Source organism: Vigna radiata, chromosome 5 (genome assembly GCF_000741045.1).
Source record: "Vigna radiata var. radiata cultivar VC1973A chromosome 5, Vradiata_ver6, whole genome shotgun sequence".
In the NCBI taxonomy this organism is placed as follows: domain Eukaryota; kingdom Viridiplantae; phylum Streptophyta; class Magnoliopsida; order Fabales; family Fabaceae; genus Vigna; species Vigna radiata.
In genome coordinates this window covers 26,199,393-26,216,822 of record NC_028355.1, presented here as the reverse complement: position 1 = coordinate 26,216,822, position 17,430 = coordinate 26,199,393, and the positions used below count along the sequence as shown (strand labels likewise).

At 30.2% G+C, this 17,430-nt stretch overlaps 1 protein-coding gene and 1 long non-coding RNA gene across 2 annotated transcripts; one reads left to right on the top strand and one right to left on the bottom strand.

The window, feature by feature from the left end:
* Window positions 1-2,141: 2,141 nt before the first annotated feature.
* Window positions 2,142-7,553, top strand: LOC106759842 (probable protein arginine N-methyltransferase 3). The gene is made up of 7 exons (XM_014643192.2): window positions 2,142-2,452; window positions 3,581-4,117; window positions 4,254-4,351; window positions 5,621-5,699; window positions 5,793-6,053; window positions 6,162-6,329; window positions 6,864-7,553. Exons 1-7 carry the CDS (start codon window positions 2,171-2,173, stop codon window positions 7,296-7,298), a joined length of 1,860 nt encoding a protein of 619 aa, XP_014498678.1. The 5' UTR covers window positions 2,142-2,170; the 3' UTR covers window positions 7,299-7,553.
* Window positions 7,554-8,808: 1,255 nt separating this feature from the next.
* Window positions 8,809-11,167, bottom strand: LOC106761711. Its single transcript, XR_001375699.2, has 2 exons — window positions 10,993-11,167; window positions 8,809-9,442 (listed from the first exon to the last, which is right to left on the bottom strand). It is a non-coding gene; the product is annotated as an uncharacterized LOC106761711 (long non-coding RNA).
* Between the last annotated feature and the right edge of the window lie 6,263 nt (window positions 11,168-17,430).

Here is a 17,430-nt window from a genome sequence, read left to right as displayed (position 1 = left end):
TATATATATATATATATATATATATATAATGAATTTATAAAAGGAAAATTTAGCAAAAATCTAAAATGGAAACAGAAATGAAAATGTGTTTTTTGTAACGCCTCAGCAACTTACATGATATGAGTAGCCAAGTCCGTGCTTCCTGCACCGGCGATCACTCCCCACCCTTATTAGTGCCCGGGTGTCACATGCCTACCAGCTTCCGTCTGGTTCGTTCTCGAACCACACCGTACTGGGAGAGGCTAGACTCTGATACCATTTGTAACGTCCCGACAACTTACAGGGACTGTTGATTGCCCCCACACATCAACACGAAGCTTTCCAGTGTGCTTTGTCCTCACTCACACCCGACAAAATTTTCCGGAAGGTCACCCATCCCATAATTACTCTAGGCTAAGCACGCTTAACCATGGAGTTCTTATGAGTTAGGCTACCGAAAAGCAAATGCATTTGTTGATATGAGTAGCCAAATCAATTCCTTTAGCTATCCTTCAACTGTATAGTCCCATACCTATACAGTCTCTAGATCCCTCTCATTCCGATGTATGTTCGATTCGTCCATGTATTCCTTCCACTGAAAGCCTGCCAGGAGCCGCTCCTTGTCCGTGCCCCCTGCACCATGCACCTGCACCGACGATCACTTCTCGCCCTCATTAGTGTCCGGGTGTCACACTTCTTAAAGTTCGTTTAAATTTATGAAGAAAAGAAATTTGAATAATAAATGAAAGAATAATTAGTGTTGTTGAAGGATCATTAAACAAGAATAAAAAGAAAAGGTAACTTGAAATGAAAATGTAAGGAAAGTTTATAAATTTTAAATTAACAAATGAAAATGGAGAATAAAAATAGTAAGTTTTACTAGGAATATAAAGTAAAGTTTAAGAGGAAAATCAAATAAACTTGTAACAAAATTAAATAAAAGATTAATGTTGTGTTTCAATCTTTATAAATAAATATTAAATATTTTTCTTCAATGTTTTTGAATAAGTATTAAAAGTAAATGATTTAATACATCAATTATCAATTAGTAGTGATAGATCTTTAAAGAATATTTTATAAGTGAAGTGATAAAGTTGTTTTTATAGATGTACACAAATCGTAAGAATCCTAAATATATAAAATATATAAACATTTGAAAAAATATATATGATTGTAATAGATTTGTTAATAACATTCATCCATATTTTAGAATATTTACTATTAAAGAATATTCATATTACTAGTTTTTGTATACAAAATGTATCAAAATTTTCATTTTAGGCTTTGATGTGTCGTTGGTAATGATTTTTTTTTTTTAAATTCGTTAGTTATTAATTTTTTTTTTAAAATGAAGAAAAATAAGGAAGAATGCAAAGAAGAAGAAAAAGAAAAAGAAAATAAGTTATCAATAAATTCTACCAATTATAAAAATTCGTGTATAATTCTCAACAAAATTTTTAATTTAATATTAACAAATAATTATTCACAAAACTTTAGTTATTAATAATTATTGATGAATTTTATTCATAATTAAAATTTACTAACAAACATTATACTAACATAATTTTAGTTAATCGATGTTATAAATAATTTTGATTTACTAATATAATTATTAATGAATAAATGGTGTTGAAGTATCATAAAGCAAGAAAAAAAAGTAACTTTAAATGAAAAATGTAAGCATAATTTATAATTTTAAAAATAGCAAATGAAAATGAAGAATAAAAATAACAAGTTTATTACTAGGAATATAAAGTAAGTTTAAGAAGAAAATCAAATAAACTCGTCACAAAGTTAAATAAATCATATTGTGTTTCAATCTTAAAGGAGTATTAAAAGTAGGTTAATATATATATATATATATATATATATATATATATATATATATATATTATATTAATTTAATTAGAAATATTTTAAATTAAATATATATTAATTGAAATTCACGTAATTTTAAAAGACTAATGTTTTAGAATTCATGAACTAAATACTATAACACATTATTAATTGAAAAAACATGGATGAGTTTGTTTCTCAGTTTTTTTTTAAACATATTGTAATAAATAAATTCTATCTATTTTTTTATTAAATGTTTATTTTAAAAATATTTGTGGAAGTCGAGCAAATATATATATACGCAAAGTTCCTTCGTTTTAGGGTTTTTGAAAGGGTTTAAGCGTTTTTTTCAGTCATGGCATCCATCGATAAGCAAAAGAGAGAAGAAAAGGAACCGTACAGAATGGAAGAAGAAGAAGAAGACGAAGATAGCGAAGATGAAGAAGCATGGGACGATTGGGAAGGAGAGCGAGAATCGGAATTCGCGTGTCTCTTCTGTGACTCCCAGTACAGTTCGTGCAGTTCCTTGTTCGATCATTGCGCCTCCCTTCACCATTTCGATTTCCACGCGATTAGAGCAATTCTTAAACTGGATTTCTATGCTTCCTTCAAGCTCATCAACTTCGTTCGCTCTCAGGTGAGCTTATCGTTTTCTTTTCTTTTATGCTTTTTCTCTGTCAACACATTTTCATAATTGAATTAGGATCTTTAGAAATGCTAGGAACACGTTATTTTTAAGAACACTCTCTTTTAATTTAAACTTTGTTAGGAATCATAAAATTTGGTGGTTTCGTTTGTGACTGTTTGGTGAACACTTTTAAGAGAAAACGAATAAGAATTAGAAGGGGTCATGAAATAATCTTCTTCGGAAGTTAAAGTTAAATTATTTTTGGATTTTTTCTTGTATTAGCTTTTTCAAAGTCGGATTTTTAAATTATGTAAAACTTAACGGATAAGCTAATTTTAGAGTACGAAGAAGTTTGTTTTATTTAATAAACTATTTGTAGTTTTTTTCCTATATTAGCTTGGTCTTCATTGAGTTTTAAATAAATTTTAAACTATAATCCACAGTGTGTTGCTAGCACCCTTCTTAGGGTCTTCTCTTAAAGAGAAAGACAAGTAATCATACTACTGCTTGCCGTTATTTTGTCATAACATGACATTGCTTTGCTGACCAAAGAGAAACCGAATTCTGTTATTATTTTTCTTGAGGTTGGGAGTTTAAGGAATGAGGAAATGGAATTGAGAGAAATTTTGGGTTTCAAGATTTTAAAATGGAAGTTTATAATGATTTTGGTGGTCATTACTTGTTCTATTAGATTTCAATTTTGGGTTTGTTCATGTAGATTTCCCTCCTTTGACCTGTTACTGTCGTATATGGAAAAAAAATGTAGAGATAACTTAAACATACGCTTTTAGTCTTTTTGCTCTGCCTAGGTAAGTGTCTTAGTTTTTTCAATTCCTTTTTATATTGATAAAAGTATTATTATACCTCAATAGAATGCTGATTAAATGTTTTAGTATGCTGTTAAGATTTTTTTTTTCGAAGAATCATATTATCGTATTGAATGTTTTTATTTTAGCAAGCTCTTTTTCGCTGTTGTCTATGGAGCCAGCACTAGCTATCTGTAGATGTTCTAGTTTTGTTAATTTTATTTTAAATAATCCTTCAATGTTAATTGATCATTTTATCATTTTACAAAATTTCAGATGTTTGTCTAAGTTGTCTAGCTAACTGCTGTTTTCTTTGAATTTTTATTTCTAGGTGTCAGAGAACAAATGTTGGAGTTGTGGATTAACATGCCAGTGCAAGCGTGACTTGCAGAATCATTTGCATGATGTGGTTGACTTTAATGAGATAAAGACTCTATGGAATGATGATAGATATCTAATACCTTTCATGCAAGATGATTCTCTGCTGTACAGTTTTGGGGAATGTGACGAAGAAGGTGAAGATGAGCAAATTACACCAATTGATGAAGATCTTATAAAGGATTTGATGAACATTGACGAGAGAATCTCTTACGATCATGATTCTGTGGAAAAGGTGCTAGTTGATGATGGAAAACGTGATGCTTCTTTTTCTATTGATCATTTGAATAGGGATAGTTCTTCAAAAAGGGAGCTTATTAATGGTAAAGACTCAGTGGGACATGCTTTGTGCAGTGATAAGGATCCGAGAAAGGGACCTTTAATTGCTAATTCTCAAAATCACATTGCAAAACATATTAAGAAGGTCAATGAAAGTTATTTTGGGTCATACAGTTCATTTGGTATCCATCGAGAGATGTTAAGTGATAAGGTATAAGATGTGCTTTGCATTTGTTGGCTTCAAATTTAAGTAATTTGTTGTGTTACTATCAACAATAAGTCGACAAATTGGAAATTTTTCATCGTGCTATAACCATTTTATTGAAATTGTATCAATATTTACATAGGTGAGAATGGATGCTTATGGTCAAGCAATTTTGAAGAATCCTTCCCTACTAAACGGGGCTGTGGTTATGGATGTTGGTTGTGGAACTGGAATCCTCAGGTGAGAAGGATCCTTGACTTTTATCCATATATAATATGCAATCTATAATATCTTTTTCGGAGTTTTGTATTCATACAATGACATATTGTATTATAATTAATGGTGGGAGGATGATGTCGAATTAAAAATATTTGGTAAAGAAAATTCTTTACCAAAATTGTGCTTATGAGTAAAAAACACCAGGTTACTGTCATACCAACCATAAATTGTGTCATCACAGCTTTTACAAAGTTTATGTTGAATCTAATTTTGTATATTCTTATGCCAATGCTCATTTGTTATTTATGATACTAAACTTTATAAATAAAAAAGCTGATAACTGTTCAAGGTTATTTATGCTCCTTAACAATCTTGTGCATTGCCTTTTGATTGTTAAAATTTTCACTTTCAACGTGTTAGTATGGTTTTTTCTGCATTATTTGGGCTTAGCCTGGATATACTTGTTTAACTTTTCATCTGCTTGCTACCCCTTAGGGGGCTCTATGTTCTTTGGTAAATTGCTACCCATTATGGGGATCTACGTTCAAGAGTGTTATGCTAGGAATATGTCTAGAATAAGACTAGGGCAACCCTTCCCTTGAGCTAACTTTTGGGAGAGTTTGTCACCACCCTTTTTACCCCAAGGAGCAGCAAAGAATTGTCTCCATGCAAAAGTTTCCTGAAAGGGGTGTACCTATGTCTTGAAAAGGGCAAACCTTGCATTTTGGCAAGTTTCTGCTGTGAGTTGGAAATCAAGGGTTTAAATCCTACAAATACCCCCACTTGCGAGGTTGTGGCAGTGCACTTCTATCCTCACCATTGAGCCCCACTTGGTAGGTGCCTCATGCTCTGATTCACCCTTTTTTCTTATGGAGAAAATTAATGATGCACACCTGGTGGCTTTGTGTATAGGATATGACTAACAATGAGCACGTTGCTTATAAACAACTAGTTTGTCAGAGAACTAAGGCAATGCTGAACTCAATCATATTAAAGCAGTATATTTGTTCTCTTCATGGCTCCCTTTTTTTCTTCTGAATATTTAAGATTTCATCTTGACTTAACGTATTCTAGTCATAGAAGCTCTTAATAATGTTCTGTGTGCCTCCTTAAATTGATAGATTCCTATTGGCTCTTTCTGTTTGTTCATTTTTGGCAGTAGTGGTTATGAGGCCTGTGGCTATGATAAGTACATATTCTGGGTTTTGTTGGCCTGTGCTTATAAGTTATTTTATTTGATTGCCATTCCATTTTTAAGTTTGACTTATTTTGTTATTATTCTTTCTTTAGCCTATTTTCGGCACAAGCTGGAGCTTCCAGGGTTATTGCTGTTGAGGCTAGTGCCAAGATGGCAGCAGTGGCATCTCAGGTGCGTCTTTAACTTGGTAGCTTCTCTAATTACCTTTTAAATTTACATGTCTACTTCCGTATTCATTCTTTCTCTCCATTATTTTTTATTTAGGTTGCAAAGGATAACGGTCTTTGGTGGAATAAAAGCCAAAGTGGAATTGATGGTCTCCCGAAGCGAGTCATAGAAGTGGTTCATGGTATGGTTGAAGAGATTGATAAAACAGTTGAACTTCAACCTCATAGTGTTGATGTATTGCTAAGTGAATGGATGGGATATTGCTTACTGTATGAATCCATGCTTGGTTCAGTGCTTTATGCACGGGACCGGTGGTTGAAGCCTGGTGGTGCCATTCTTCCGGATACAGCAACTATTGTGAGTCTCTCCTTTGTCCATTGCTCAAGCATTTCATATTCAAAATACTGTCCTCAGTTGGTATGCAAGTTCCTGTAGAATAAATTACTATTGCAGTTTCTCTTCTAGTTTGTTGCAGGATTTGGAAAAGGAGCAACAAGTCTTCCATTTTGGGATAATGTGTGTGGTTTTGACATGTCTTGCATTGGGAAGGAGCTTGTCATGGATGCTGCCCAAATTCCTATAGTTGATGTTCTGGACTCACAAGATTTAGTTACCAGTTCTGCGATTCTACAGGTTGGTGCTTTTGGCATATGTAAATGTTTTGAAAGACATTAGTATAATATTGAATATTTTTATCCATTTTGGTAATCCGGTCTTCAATAGTTTTCCAATGACTGTTAGGATATTCCTAGATCTTATCTGAGGCTATAGTTTTTAACTGGTTATCTTGCAATTCTAAAGTAGCTGAAGTGGTCCTTGTGTGAACTGTATGTAGTTGTATCATAAACTCGTCTAAATATTCTTTAGGTTTAAATTATTTTAACCAACAAGAAATGGCCCCTCCATGTCTTATAAACTGAGTTTTATTTTTTATGCAAATGAAAATTAAGAGGTATCAAGCATTTCTAGATACAGTAATCCTTTTATTCGTTCTCACTTGTTTGATCTTAACTAGTACATGGGCTATGCCAAGCAAGATCTTTTCTTATCTTTTTCCCAGGGGTGGGTGGGGACAACTGTCCAGGATATTTTTTCATGATAAATTCAAAACCCGGTTTATAGTTGCATACTGACTGTTAAAATGTTTTTTTTCCTTTTATTGTCCAGTCTTTTGACTTGGCAACCATGAAGCCCAATGAAGTCGATTTCACTGCGACTGCTACATTGGAATTGAAACCAAGTGCTTCAGCAACATGGTGCTGGTGCTATGGTGTTGTCCTATGGTTTGAAACTGGTTTTACAAGGAGATTCTGCCGAGAAACACCAGCTGTGTTATCCACATCCCCTTATACCCCAAGAACGCATTGGTCACAAACAATCTTAACCTTTCGAGAACCTATTGCAATAGGGTTTGGAAAAGAACAGAGGGGTAAACTGGAAGCAATTGGCACTGAGGTGCATCCTGCTGTAAATATCGATTTACGCATCAGCATTGTCCGATCTACAGAGCATCGCAGCATTGACATTTCCTTAGAAGCTACTGGTGTTAGTCCTGATGGTCAGAAACGTAGTTGGCCTGCTCAACTTTTCAATCTGCAGTAGGATGCATGATGCTGAAACCAGCAAAGATCACTGCCATGTTTTTCTTCTTGGCAGTTAGAATCAGTTTTGGAATGTTGCAGTTGTATTTGCTGACCTTTAGGCTCCAAATTTTGTTCTCTGGAAGTGCTTGACCCTGCCAAAATTTCGTAGAAAATGTAATGTTTCTCCAATTCATATTTATGTATTTGATAAAGCTACCTTCAGTTTGTGTTCTTTATATTGTTTTTCAATTAAAATTTAATATTCATTTCAGTAAAGTTTGGCATTCTTATGGAAATTTAATTATAATTTTGATCGGAGAACAAGTAAATTGGAAGTTTTTCTTTTTCTTATAATCTTCTAAGCAGAAAAGACATGAACTTGTACACTGTAAGTTTTGTTCAAATTTGTTTTGATGTTGACAGAAAAGACATGAATGAAGATAAATTTTATTAATTTTTTATTTGAAAAACAGATATAACGAAAGTTGCACCCTTTCCGCAGCCATTATTGATTTTACTTTTGGAGCAACCTAAAGTTAACGACTTCAGAAAATTAATTAGAAAAGTTTAAAATCTGATTCTAATGAAATGTGTGTGGATTTTAGTGGTTTGAATGACCATATATATTTTTCTATGGAGAGAAAGATACAGTTTTTTCTATAGGAGAGAAATATCATTTTTTTAGTTACAGTAGAGGGAAAATGAAATTCTGGGCTTGAAATTATTTTTCGTTCTTACCAAGGAGAAGGGTGTAAATTCCCATACTTTTAATTCTCATGAGGAGAAATCTTGTCATTGTTAATTTTTTTCTTATGCCAGGGTTAAACCCTGTGTTTGGACTGTTATTGATTGCTCTGCAGTCTTATTTTCCTAAAGTTGTACATTTGGTGAGTGTGTGAAAACTGAAGAGTTGGTCAGAATACTGAAGGGTTAATTTGAGAACTTGCTAATCAAGAAGAAGCAGCAGGGATTGTATTTTCCATCTCCAACTCATTTTAAAGTTTTCAAAGATATAGTTTAATTTCATAAATTCCTTTCTTTTCTACTTCATATTTTAACCCTGTTTTCTTTCCAGTTACCTTGTGGCTCATACATACTATGCTGGTCTCTGATTTATTTTGAAACGTAACATACTGAATTGATTTATTTACTCTTTTGATTTCTATAATTACACAAACTTAATGTGTTTTTTACTTAAAAATAATCTATTTTAGTTTCTATGATAGCATATTTAATCTTTTTTATGGATCCTATTCTTTATTTTTGAGTTCCTATAGTCTAAATTCACATGAACTGAAGAAAAATGTATATATATAAGATGTCAAATGAATAATTTTTGAGTTTATGAGATGAAAGTAAAGTTTGTACAACTCTGGTGTCAAATGAGTAATTAAAGATGTTGTAACTTTTTGGCTCTAGGTGATTGCATTGTGGTGTAAAGGTAAAACCATGTCAGACAACGAGGCTCCTAAAGGACTGAGGCCTGATAGGTTGGAATCAGTGTTTGTTAGGAATCCAAAATTGAAAAGAGAAAGAAGATTAATATTCTTTATTGTATAAACTTTAAAGAACACAAAATAGGAAAACACTCTCTCCTCTAAGGGTTTCCTCTTCACAAAGATTAATATTCTGTTATATAAACTTGAAAGAACACAAAACAGGAGAACACTCTCTCCTCTAAGGGTTTTCTCTTCGCAAAGAGTTAAAGTTCAATCTACAAAATTATCCAACTATATAAAGGAAATCTCAATCATCTTAACAACCTAATTCACAACTACTTCTCAATATATTCCCTCCTATCATACACATTATATCAGTGTTAGAGAACCATGCGCTAAGAAACTGAAGTAATGGTTGGAGGAAAAGTCCTCAGAGAACAGAACTCCTCAAATAAAGTATGATGTTTTTGTTAGCTTCAGGGATGAGGACATCCGCCACACGCTTCTTAGCCATTTGATTGCTGCTTTTCAAAGAAAGAAAATATGTGCCTTTATAGATGCTGAACTTAAAAGGGAACATGAAATATGGCCATCACTTGTTCTAGCAATTGAACGATCAGAAATCTTGTTGATCATATTATGCTTCTTCTCATTGGTGTTTAGAGGAACTAGAGAAACTCCTTGAGTGCAGAGAAAAGTATGAACGGACTGTGATCCCTGTTTTCTACAATGTGCAACCAACAGAGTAGGACATCAATTGCGGAGTTATGAAAATGCATTTGTTGAGCATGAACTAAATTATAAGACCAAGGTACAAATCTGGAAAGACGCTTTGAAGCATTCTGCTGATTTATCCGGAATTGAGTCGATGAAATTTTCTTAAGCTCTTTTTTTCCCGTTTATGTTTCATATTTTCTAGCTGTTAATAGTTAATATGCATGTTGCCACACATAATACATGGTTGGTTAGGTTGCAAAGTGATGTAACCTTTATATATTAAGTTGTTTTCAGCAGAATGTATACTTAACACTTACCCCTTTTGCATGGTAAATGTAATTTTAGCCAATACCACTATGATTTTATTCTGATGGAACCAATCATACTTTGTTAGTCCATTACATTACAACTGAGTTGTAAATTTAAATAAATTCTAATAATATTAATTTTACAGCACTTTCTCTGTGTGTCATATAGATATGATTTTGAACTGGTTGAAGAAATTGCCAATGTTGTGCTGAACGGGTTGGTTAAACCCCTAGTTAGAGCAAAAGAACTTGTTGGAATTTGTGAAAAAATTGCAACAATAGAATCATGGATAAAAAAAGATTCAAAAGGAACTTGCCTAATCGGAATTTGGGGTATGGGCGGTATAGGGAAAACAACCCTTGCAGAAGAGTTGGAACACCTAAATGGACATTTTTGGAACATCTAAATGGACATTTTTATCAATAAATCAATGAACTAACCTCATCACCTGGTGTAAGAAACACACCCATTGACATTCAACTCACTCACCCATGTCATAAAATGGAAAAAATGACCAATAACAAAGGCAAAACCTTCATGGGGAGTGCTGATCATCCAACTGGGAAGTGGCTTTCTGTACAAATGATCCTCACAGCACTAGTAATCAATTACAAGACTCTTATAATCGATTAGTAAGATATCAGAAAGGCATAAATGGTCATTGACCTGACCTCAGTTCGTGCAAAGCACATAAATGGTCATTTTGCTCAATAATTTAAGGCCCAGACGTGTTCATTGATGAAGTAAACACCAAACATGACTTATAAACTCAATCATTCATCCCAAAAAGTGCCCAAAGTCACCCAAAATCACAGGGAAAGTAAATCAAAATTTAAATTTTACTCAAATAATGTCTGACAAGTACATATTACCCAACATGACCTTTCGTATACTAAAAAGCTATACAAGGCAAGCTATACAAGGCTCATACAATCAAAATCTACAGACAACATACAATTCAAATCCTATAATAATCCTAATTCTTGCAGCACTTAGAATCTTTGCAAATTGTCGTTATCTAGAATCCAATCATCACATACATATTTTTGCCTAAATCTAAACAACTCACATCGCACTTTAGAAATTAACACAACACCAGAATTTAGTGTGGATTTCACGAAAGTCATTTTCTTTACACAACCCAGACATTAACAAAAACATTATCAGTAACAACATGCAAAAACCTTTACTTCATGGTGATAGCAACTTCTACAATGTGAAAACCCCAACCTTGGAGAAAGGACACACCTTTAGTCGTTAATGGACAACAGGACAGAGGAAGAGAGGCAAAATGCAGCGTTGGGGGAGGAAGAATGCCGCCATCGAAAACAGATACAAAGGAAGCTCAAGCTTTTTTTCTTCCAAAACGGCCTTCAACAAAAAATTTCACATTTTTCAAAAAAATATATTAAACAAACCAATCAACAAGCGCCACGTGTAGTTGTCAAACATTGGAAAAAAACTGTTGTGAAATAAATATTTTCCTAAAAACATTACAAAAGTCAATACTTCATATTTTTTTATAATTATGTTTTAATATTTTTTAATAAATTGGAAAAAAAATTATACTTTTTTTTTTAATTTTGACTATATATAAAATTTCCTACTTTACTCTTTTCATTTTTAAATATTGTATATCGGTTTTTTAAACTAAAATATACAGGTTTTTTTTTCTTCATTTTAACAAATTATATATAAAAGGAATTATTTTATCCCTTTCTTTCTACATCATAATAAAACATATAAGTAGACTGGTCACAAATGGCAAAAAATATGCTGAACTTACAAAGTAATGTGATTTTATAATTATGTGAAGACTTAACGTTCTGTATAAGACTTATATATGATATTAGTTATAAAGTTATGGTAAAACGTATTAATTTTATTTTTACTCTAATAAAACATTTATAACGATTTTCTTTTAATATTGGAAATAATGAAAAGAGGAAATAAAATATTTTTAATGAGTTGGAGAAAAGTTTGACCCTATAATTTATAATATTAGTAGAAATTGAAAGTGGTGGTAATAAATTGAAGATTTGACTAAATAGTGTGTGTTTTAGATTAAATATTGAATAAGTATTGAGTTGGAGAGATTAATAATGTGTATAAATAGGGTTGTTGGTATTGCATTATTATCTCATACAGAAAAAGAAAAGAAAAAGAAAAAATTATTGCATTGAAGATGATGAATTTGAAGATAGTTTTGGTGATGATGGCTTTGGTTTTATGTTCAGGAAATGAAATGGAGAAACATGCAGAGGGACCAAAGGGAGCATACTTTTGTCCTTCTTTGGATTGGATTCCCACTAAATATTCTTGTGCAACTGTGGCAGACTGTGTCAGACAACAACCTCTTGCAGATTGTAAATGTCGTAGACACATATGTTGTTGTAAGATATAGAACAACAACTCCTTTTCTTCTTTTTACTTTTCTCTTATATCATTAATAACATAAACTTTCTATCTATCAATAATAACTTTATGGAAAAAGTCTTTTTAATAATTTTTTTTATAAATATTTTACAACGCATACGTGATAGTTTATAATTGATCCATTTTAAATATTTTTTTAGAATAAATTTAAACAGATCAATAAAATTGTGATATGTGTTCTATTATCAAAAAATTGTTAAAAAAGAGTCGTTAAAATATCATTGTCCTAACTTTATAATCCTTTTCTCTTCATCTATCCAATATATATTCGTACCATTATATATCCGTTAAGTGTCACTAGATTATATATTCTTTATATTTTTGTAGATGGTATTTCATCTTAATTGTATAATTCTTTTTTTATTTAGCAGCGAATTTCGACCAATAAATTTGGAGAGTCAAAATGATATATTTAAAATTTACATATTTAATCATTCTCACTAACACGATAAAAATAAACATATAATTTAGTACAACTATAATTATAAAAAAAATAATCATATATGTTTAAAGGGTTGTATCTGGTTGTTTTAAATTCTTGAGCTCATCGTTAGTTGAATCAAAATTAAAACTTTCATATATTTCTTCATGGATGTTTCTAGCTAAAAAAAGATTGTATTTTATATGGACTTCATTTTAAATTAACTCTTATAATTTCATTTCTTTGACTCATTGAATTGTATATTTAAAGATATTTTCCTATATCACATTTCAAAGAATTTTTAGTTCGTTTTATCTTAAAAAAAAAGAAACAATTAGAACATTAGTATTATATCTCAGAATAGATGAAAAAGTTGAATTTATTTTCATCTTCACCTATAACTTCCCTTTAATACTTTTAAAATATAATCTATTATTTTATTTTTCATTAGTATATATGTATAAAAAGTTCAACCCTTAAACAAATAATATTTATCCAATTAAATAGTGGTGGACGTGATTACTAAATGAAAAAGCTAAAATAATCAAGTCCCACTTATTGTTGATAGAGGGAGTTCTCTCAAGCTCGATAAAGTGTGCTTTTTGAATGATGAACTTGTTAAATGTTGTTTCTTAAATGATTAAATTGTTATATTAGGTTAAGTTCATGTAAGATTAATTTTTGGTTGCATATAATAAGAAAACTATATAAACTTAATGTAGTGTTACTGTTTTAATCGATTCAGTATAGTCCATAATCAGTTAAAATGTGATAGAGGCACATCAGGTATATGTTCTGTGATTAAGGAATTAACCTAATCGATTAAAACAATTAGTAGAACCTAATCGATTACAAAAGTAACATAATTATACTACAAGAAAATAGTATATTATCGGCATATTATTACCTAAGGATATATTTTACACTGTTAGAAATGAACTAAGTATCCTAGATGTTGAATGTGCATCCTAAAAAGTAAAGATAACATTGCTTTGCATATTTTAACTAATCTCATTATTGATTAATTTATTAAGCTGTCAAAAACCATTTGCTCTTTGTTTTAATCAATTAGACCATTTATCAAATATATCAATACACCTAATACCATCAACTGCATATGCTTAAAGCCCAAAATATTGATGAAAATGAAGAAAAAGATTTTATGATTTTGTTCAATTGATGTATCAATTGGTTTACTCACAAGTAACCCAATTTTCGATAGTAAGTCAATAATATATTTTTTTTGGCATAGAAAAATACCATGTTTGATCTAGCTACTTCAATGCCCAAAAAATATTTGAGTTTTCCAAGTTGTTTCATCTCAAATTCAGATGTAATGTATTGTTGTAAACTACAAATCTCATCTTGGTCATTTCCTGTAACAATCATGTCATCTACATATATAATCAAAGCTGTAATTTTTCCTTTTCCTCTCTTAAAAAATAAATAAGGTGTGATTAGAGTTACTTGCTCTATAGCCAAAATCCTTCATAGACTTGGTAAACCTTTCAAACCATGCTCTTGGGGATTGTTTTAATCCATATAAAGCCTTCTTTAATTTGTAAATCTTCATTCCAATTGAATATGTCATGCTTGGTGGAAAATCCATATAAATTGCTTATAAAATTTCTCCATGTAAAAAATCATTTTTCACATCAAATTGTAGAAGAGGCCAATCTTGGTTTGCTGATAGCGACAAAAGTATTCTCACAATGTTAAGCTTGACTAACGGTGAAACGTCTTTTGGTAATCTACACTATAAGACTGAGTATAACCTTTAGCCACAAATCATGTTTTATACCTCTCAATAGTTTCATCAACTTTATGCTTAATTGTAAATACTCACTTCTAGCCCGCAATTTTCTTTCCTCTTGGTAAGGACACAAGATCCCAAGTGTTATTTCTTTCTAAAGTTTTCATCTCATCAACCATTGCTTTGGTCCACCTAGGATCTACCAAAGCTTCCTATATATTATTAGGAATAGAAATTGAAAATAATTAAGATATCATTCATATGACTGGGATAAAAACATATTCAAATCCATATTCAAAAGAATTATAGTAACATAAAAATTTTACAAAAGTCAATACTTCATAGAAAATATCCACAGATATTTTAAAATTCGCAGATACCCGCAAAAAATTTAAAAAATATATTTTATACATTTTTGAAATAAAATTTAAATAAAATTACAATATATATATATATATATATATATATATATATATATAATATAATATAATATAAAGTAAATCAAATATAAATTAAAATTTAACTTTAATTGAATTTAACCTAATAACATTTAAACTAATTTTATTTTTAACTAAATTTAATCAAAAAAATAAAAATTATTATTTTTTTATTATTTTTTGCATGTTGTGGGTACCCGCGGGGCAGATAGTTTAATACCCACACCTGATCTTTTTAGAAGCGAGTATTAAAATACCTGCTACCCGTACACGCAATTTTTTTTGTCATCCCTCCTAAGTAATGTGAGACTATTGGACGTAGTATGAACATAAGTTTCTAGTTGAGGTATGAGGGAATAACTAGTCATCCCCAATGGAAGGCTTAAGAGACCGATAAGTCAATCATCATACATCTAATCTCAAGTCCATCAAGTGACATCAATGAGCATACAAGATATTGTCTCTTTAGAACGCGATTATGTTATTAAAAGGTGCCTCAAAGAGTAGAAATAGAAAAAAAATATTTAAGTTATCATAGGTTTTAACTCCTAAATTATATGAGATTATTAATTATTTATATATTCACAATAGTGTCTTCTTGATCTTATATCTATTACATATATAAAAAATAGGAGGGTATAAAATTTCCATCATATTAAATTTAAACATAAGGGCACAAATGTAAACTTATAATTTAATCTATTAAAATAATTTTTATTACATATAATATAAATTATTCATAATAAATTTTGAGAAACTTTACTTTAAAATATTTAAACTCTTATATTCAAATTTGTTAAAACAAACAACACAAACTTCACTTTTAAATTCTCTTACATTTGTTTACTCCAGTGCTCTCAAATCCGTCCAAAGGCACTAAAATGACGTAAAAACATTAAAAAAGTCAATACTTCATATTTTTTTTATAGTTATGTTTAAAGATTCTTTTAATAAATTGAAAAGAAATATTATACTTTTTTTTTAATTTTGACTATATATAAAATTTTCTAGTTTACTGTTTTCAGTTTTACATATCGTATATCGGTTTTTAAAACTAAAATATACAATATTATTTTTCAGTTTAACCAATTATTTATATAAAAATTATTTTTATCCTTTTCTTTCTACATCACAATAAAACATATTGGTAGACTGGTCAAATATTAGGTGAAAAGCAATAATACAAATAACAAAATATGCTGAACTTCGAAAATAATGTGAAGACTTAACGTTCACGTTCTATATAACGTTCAAGACTTATATATGATACTAGTTATAAAGTTATGGTAAAACGTATTAATTTATTTTTACTCTAATAAAACATTTATAACGATTTTCTTTTAATATTGAAAATAATGAAAAGAGAAAAATAAAATATTTTTAACGAGTTGGAGAAAAGTTTGACCCTATAATTTATAATATTAGTAGAAATTGAAACTTGTGGTAATAAATTAAATATTGAATAGGTATTGAGTTGGAGAGATTAATAATGTGTATAAATAGGGTTGTTGGTATTGCATTATTATCTCATACAGAAGTGTAGAAAAGAAAAAGAAAAGATTATTGCATTGAAGATGATGAATGTGAAGATAGTTTTGGTGATGATGGCTTTGGTTTTGTGTTCAGGAAATGATGAAATTGAGAAAAATGAGGCATCAAAGGGACCAATTTGTCCATTGGATTGGATTTCCATGAAAAGGTTTTGTGCAACTGAGGCAGACTGTCTTAAACAACAACCAAAGGCTACTCTTTGTAAATGTATTAGCAACCAATGTTGTTGTCAGAAATAGAACAACATCTCCTTTTCTCTTTTCCTTAATAACATCAACTTTCTATCTATCAATCATTACTTTATTATCCTTTCCATATCAATTTCTTTCTCTTTATCTATCCAATATATTCATACCAACATTTCTACTTCTTCCTGCATTTATCATATAAATAACAAACATTAGAGTAAGCCATTAAGAAATCAATCACAGTACCACGAATTTATGATAATTCATTTAAATGTCGACAATTTATAAAACTCCCACTTAGTTAATCATCATATATCATCAAAGGCATACACATTTATGCATTTTGGTCACACGTGAATTTTGTTATAGAAAAGCTGACAAAAACAATATTTCTTGAAGTGTATAGTTTCATTATCCTTTAGGACTGTTGTGAAATTTTTTCATGATACAACATGAACTTTCCAAAATATTTATGAGAATCTCAGAAACTAGTAAGGATATCTAAAATGAGTATAAAATAAACCTATAATATTTTTGGAAAAAGAAAAGAGAAAAAGGATGAAACTAAGAATAAAATAGAATGAGAGAAGATTGATATTGATGTGTTTTTAAGAATGGAGAAAGACCTCTATTTATAGAGTTAAAGAAGGATAAAATAAATAAAAGAAAATAAAAAATAAAAAAATTGTAACATTGCTAAATTGATGTAGAATTTTAAAAAATTTGATGTTAAATTAACGTCGAATTTTGTCAATATATGACGTTAACTTAACGTTGATTTTTGTCAGTATAAGACGTTAATCATTTTTTTTTAATTAATTGTGATATTTTTTACAACTCTACGAGACTTGAAAAGTAGATAAACAACAAATTTTAGTTTTTGATATTTTATAAAGCATT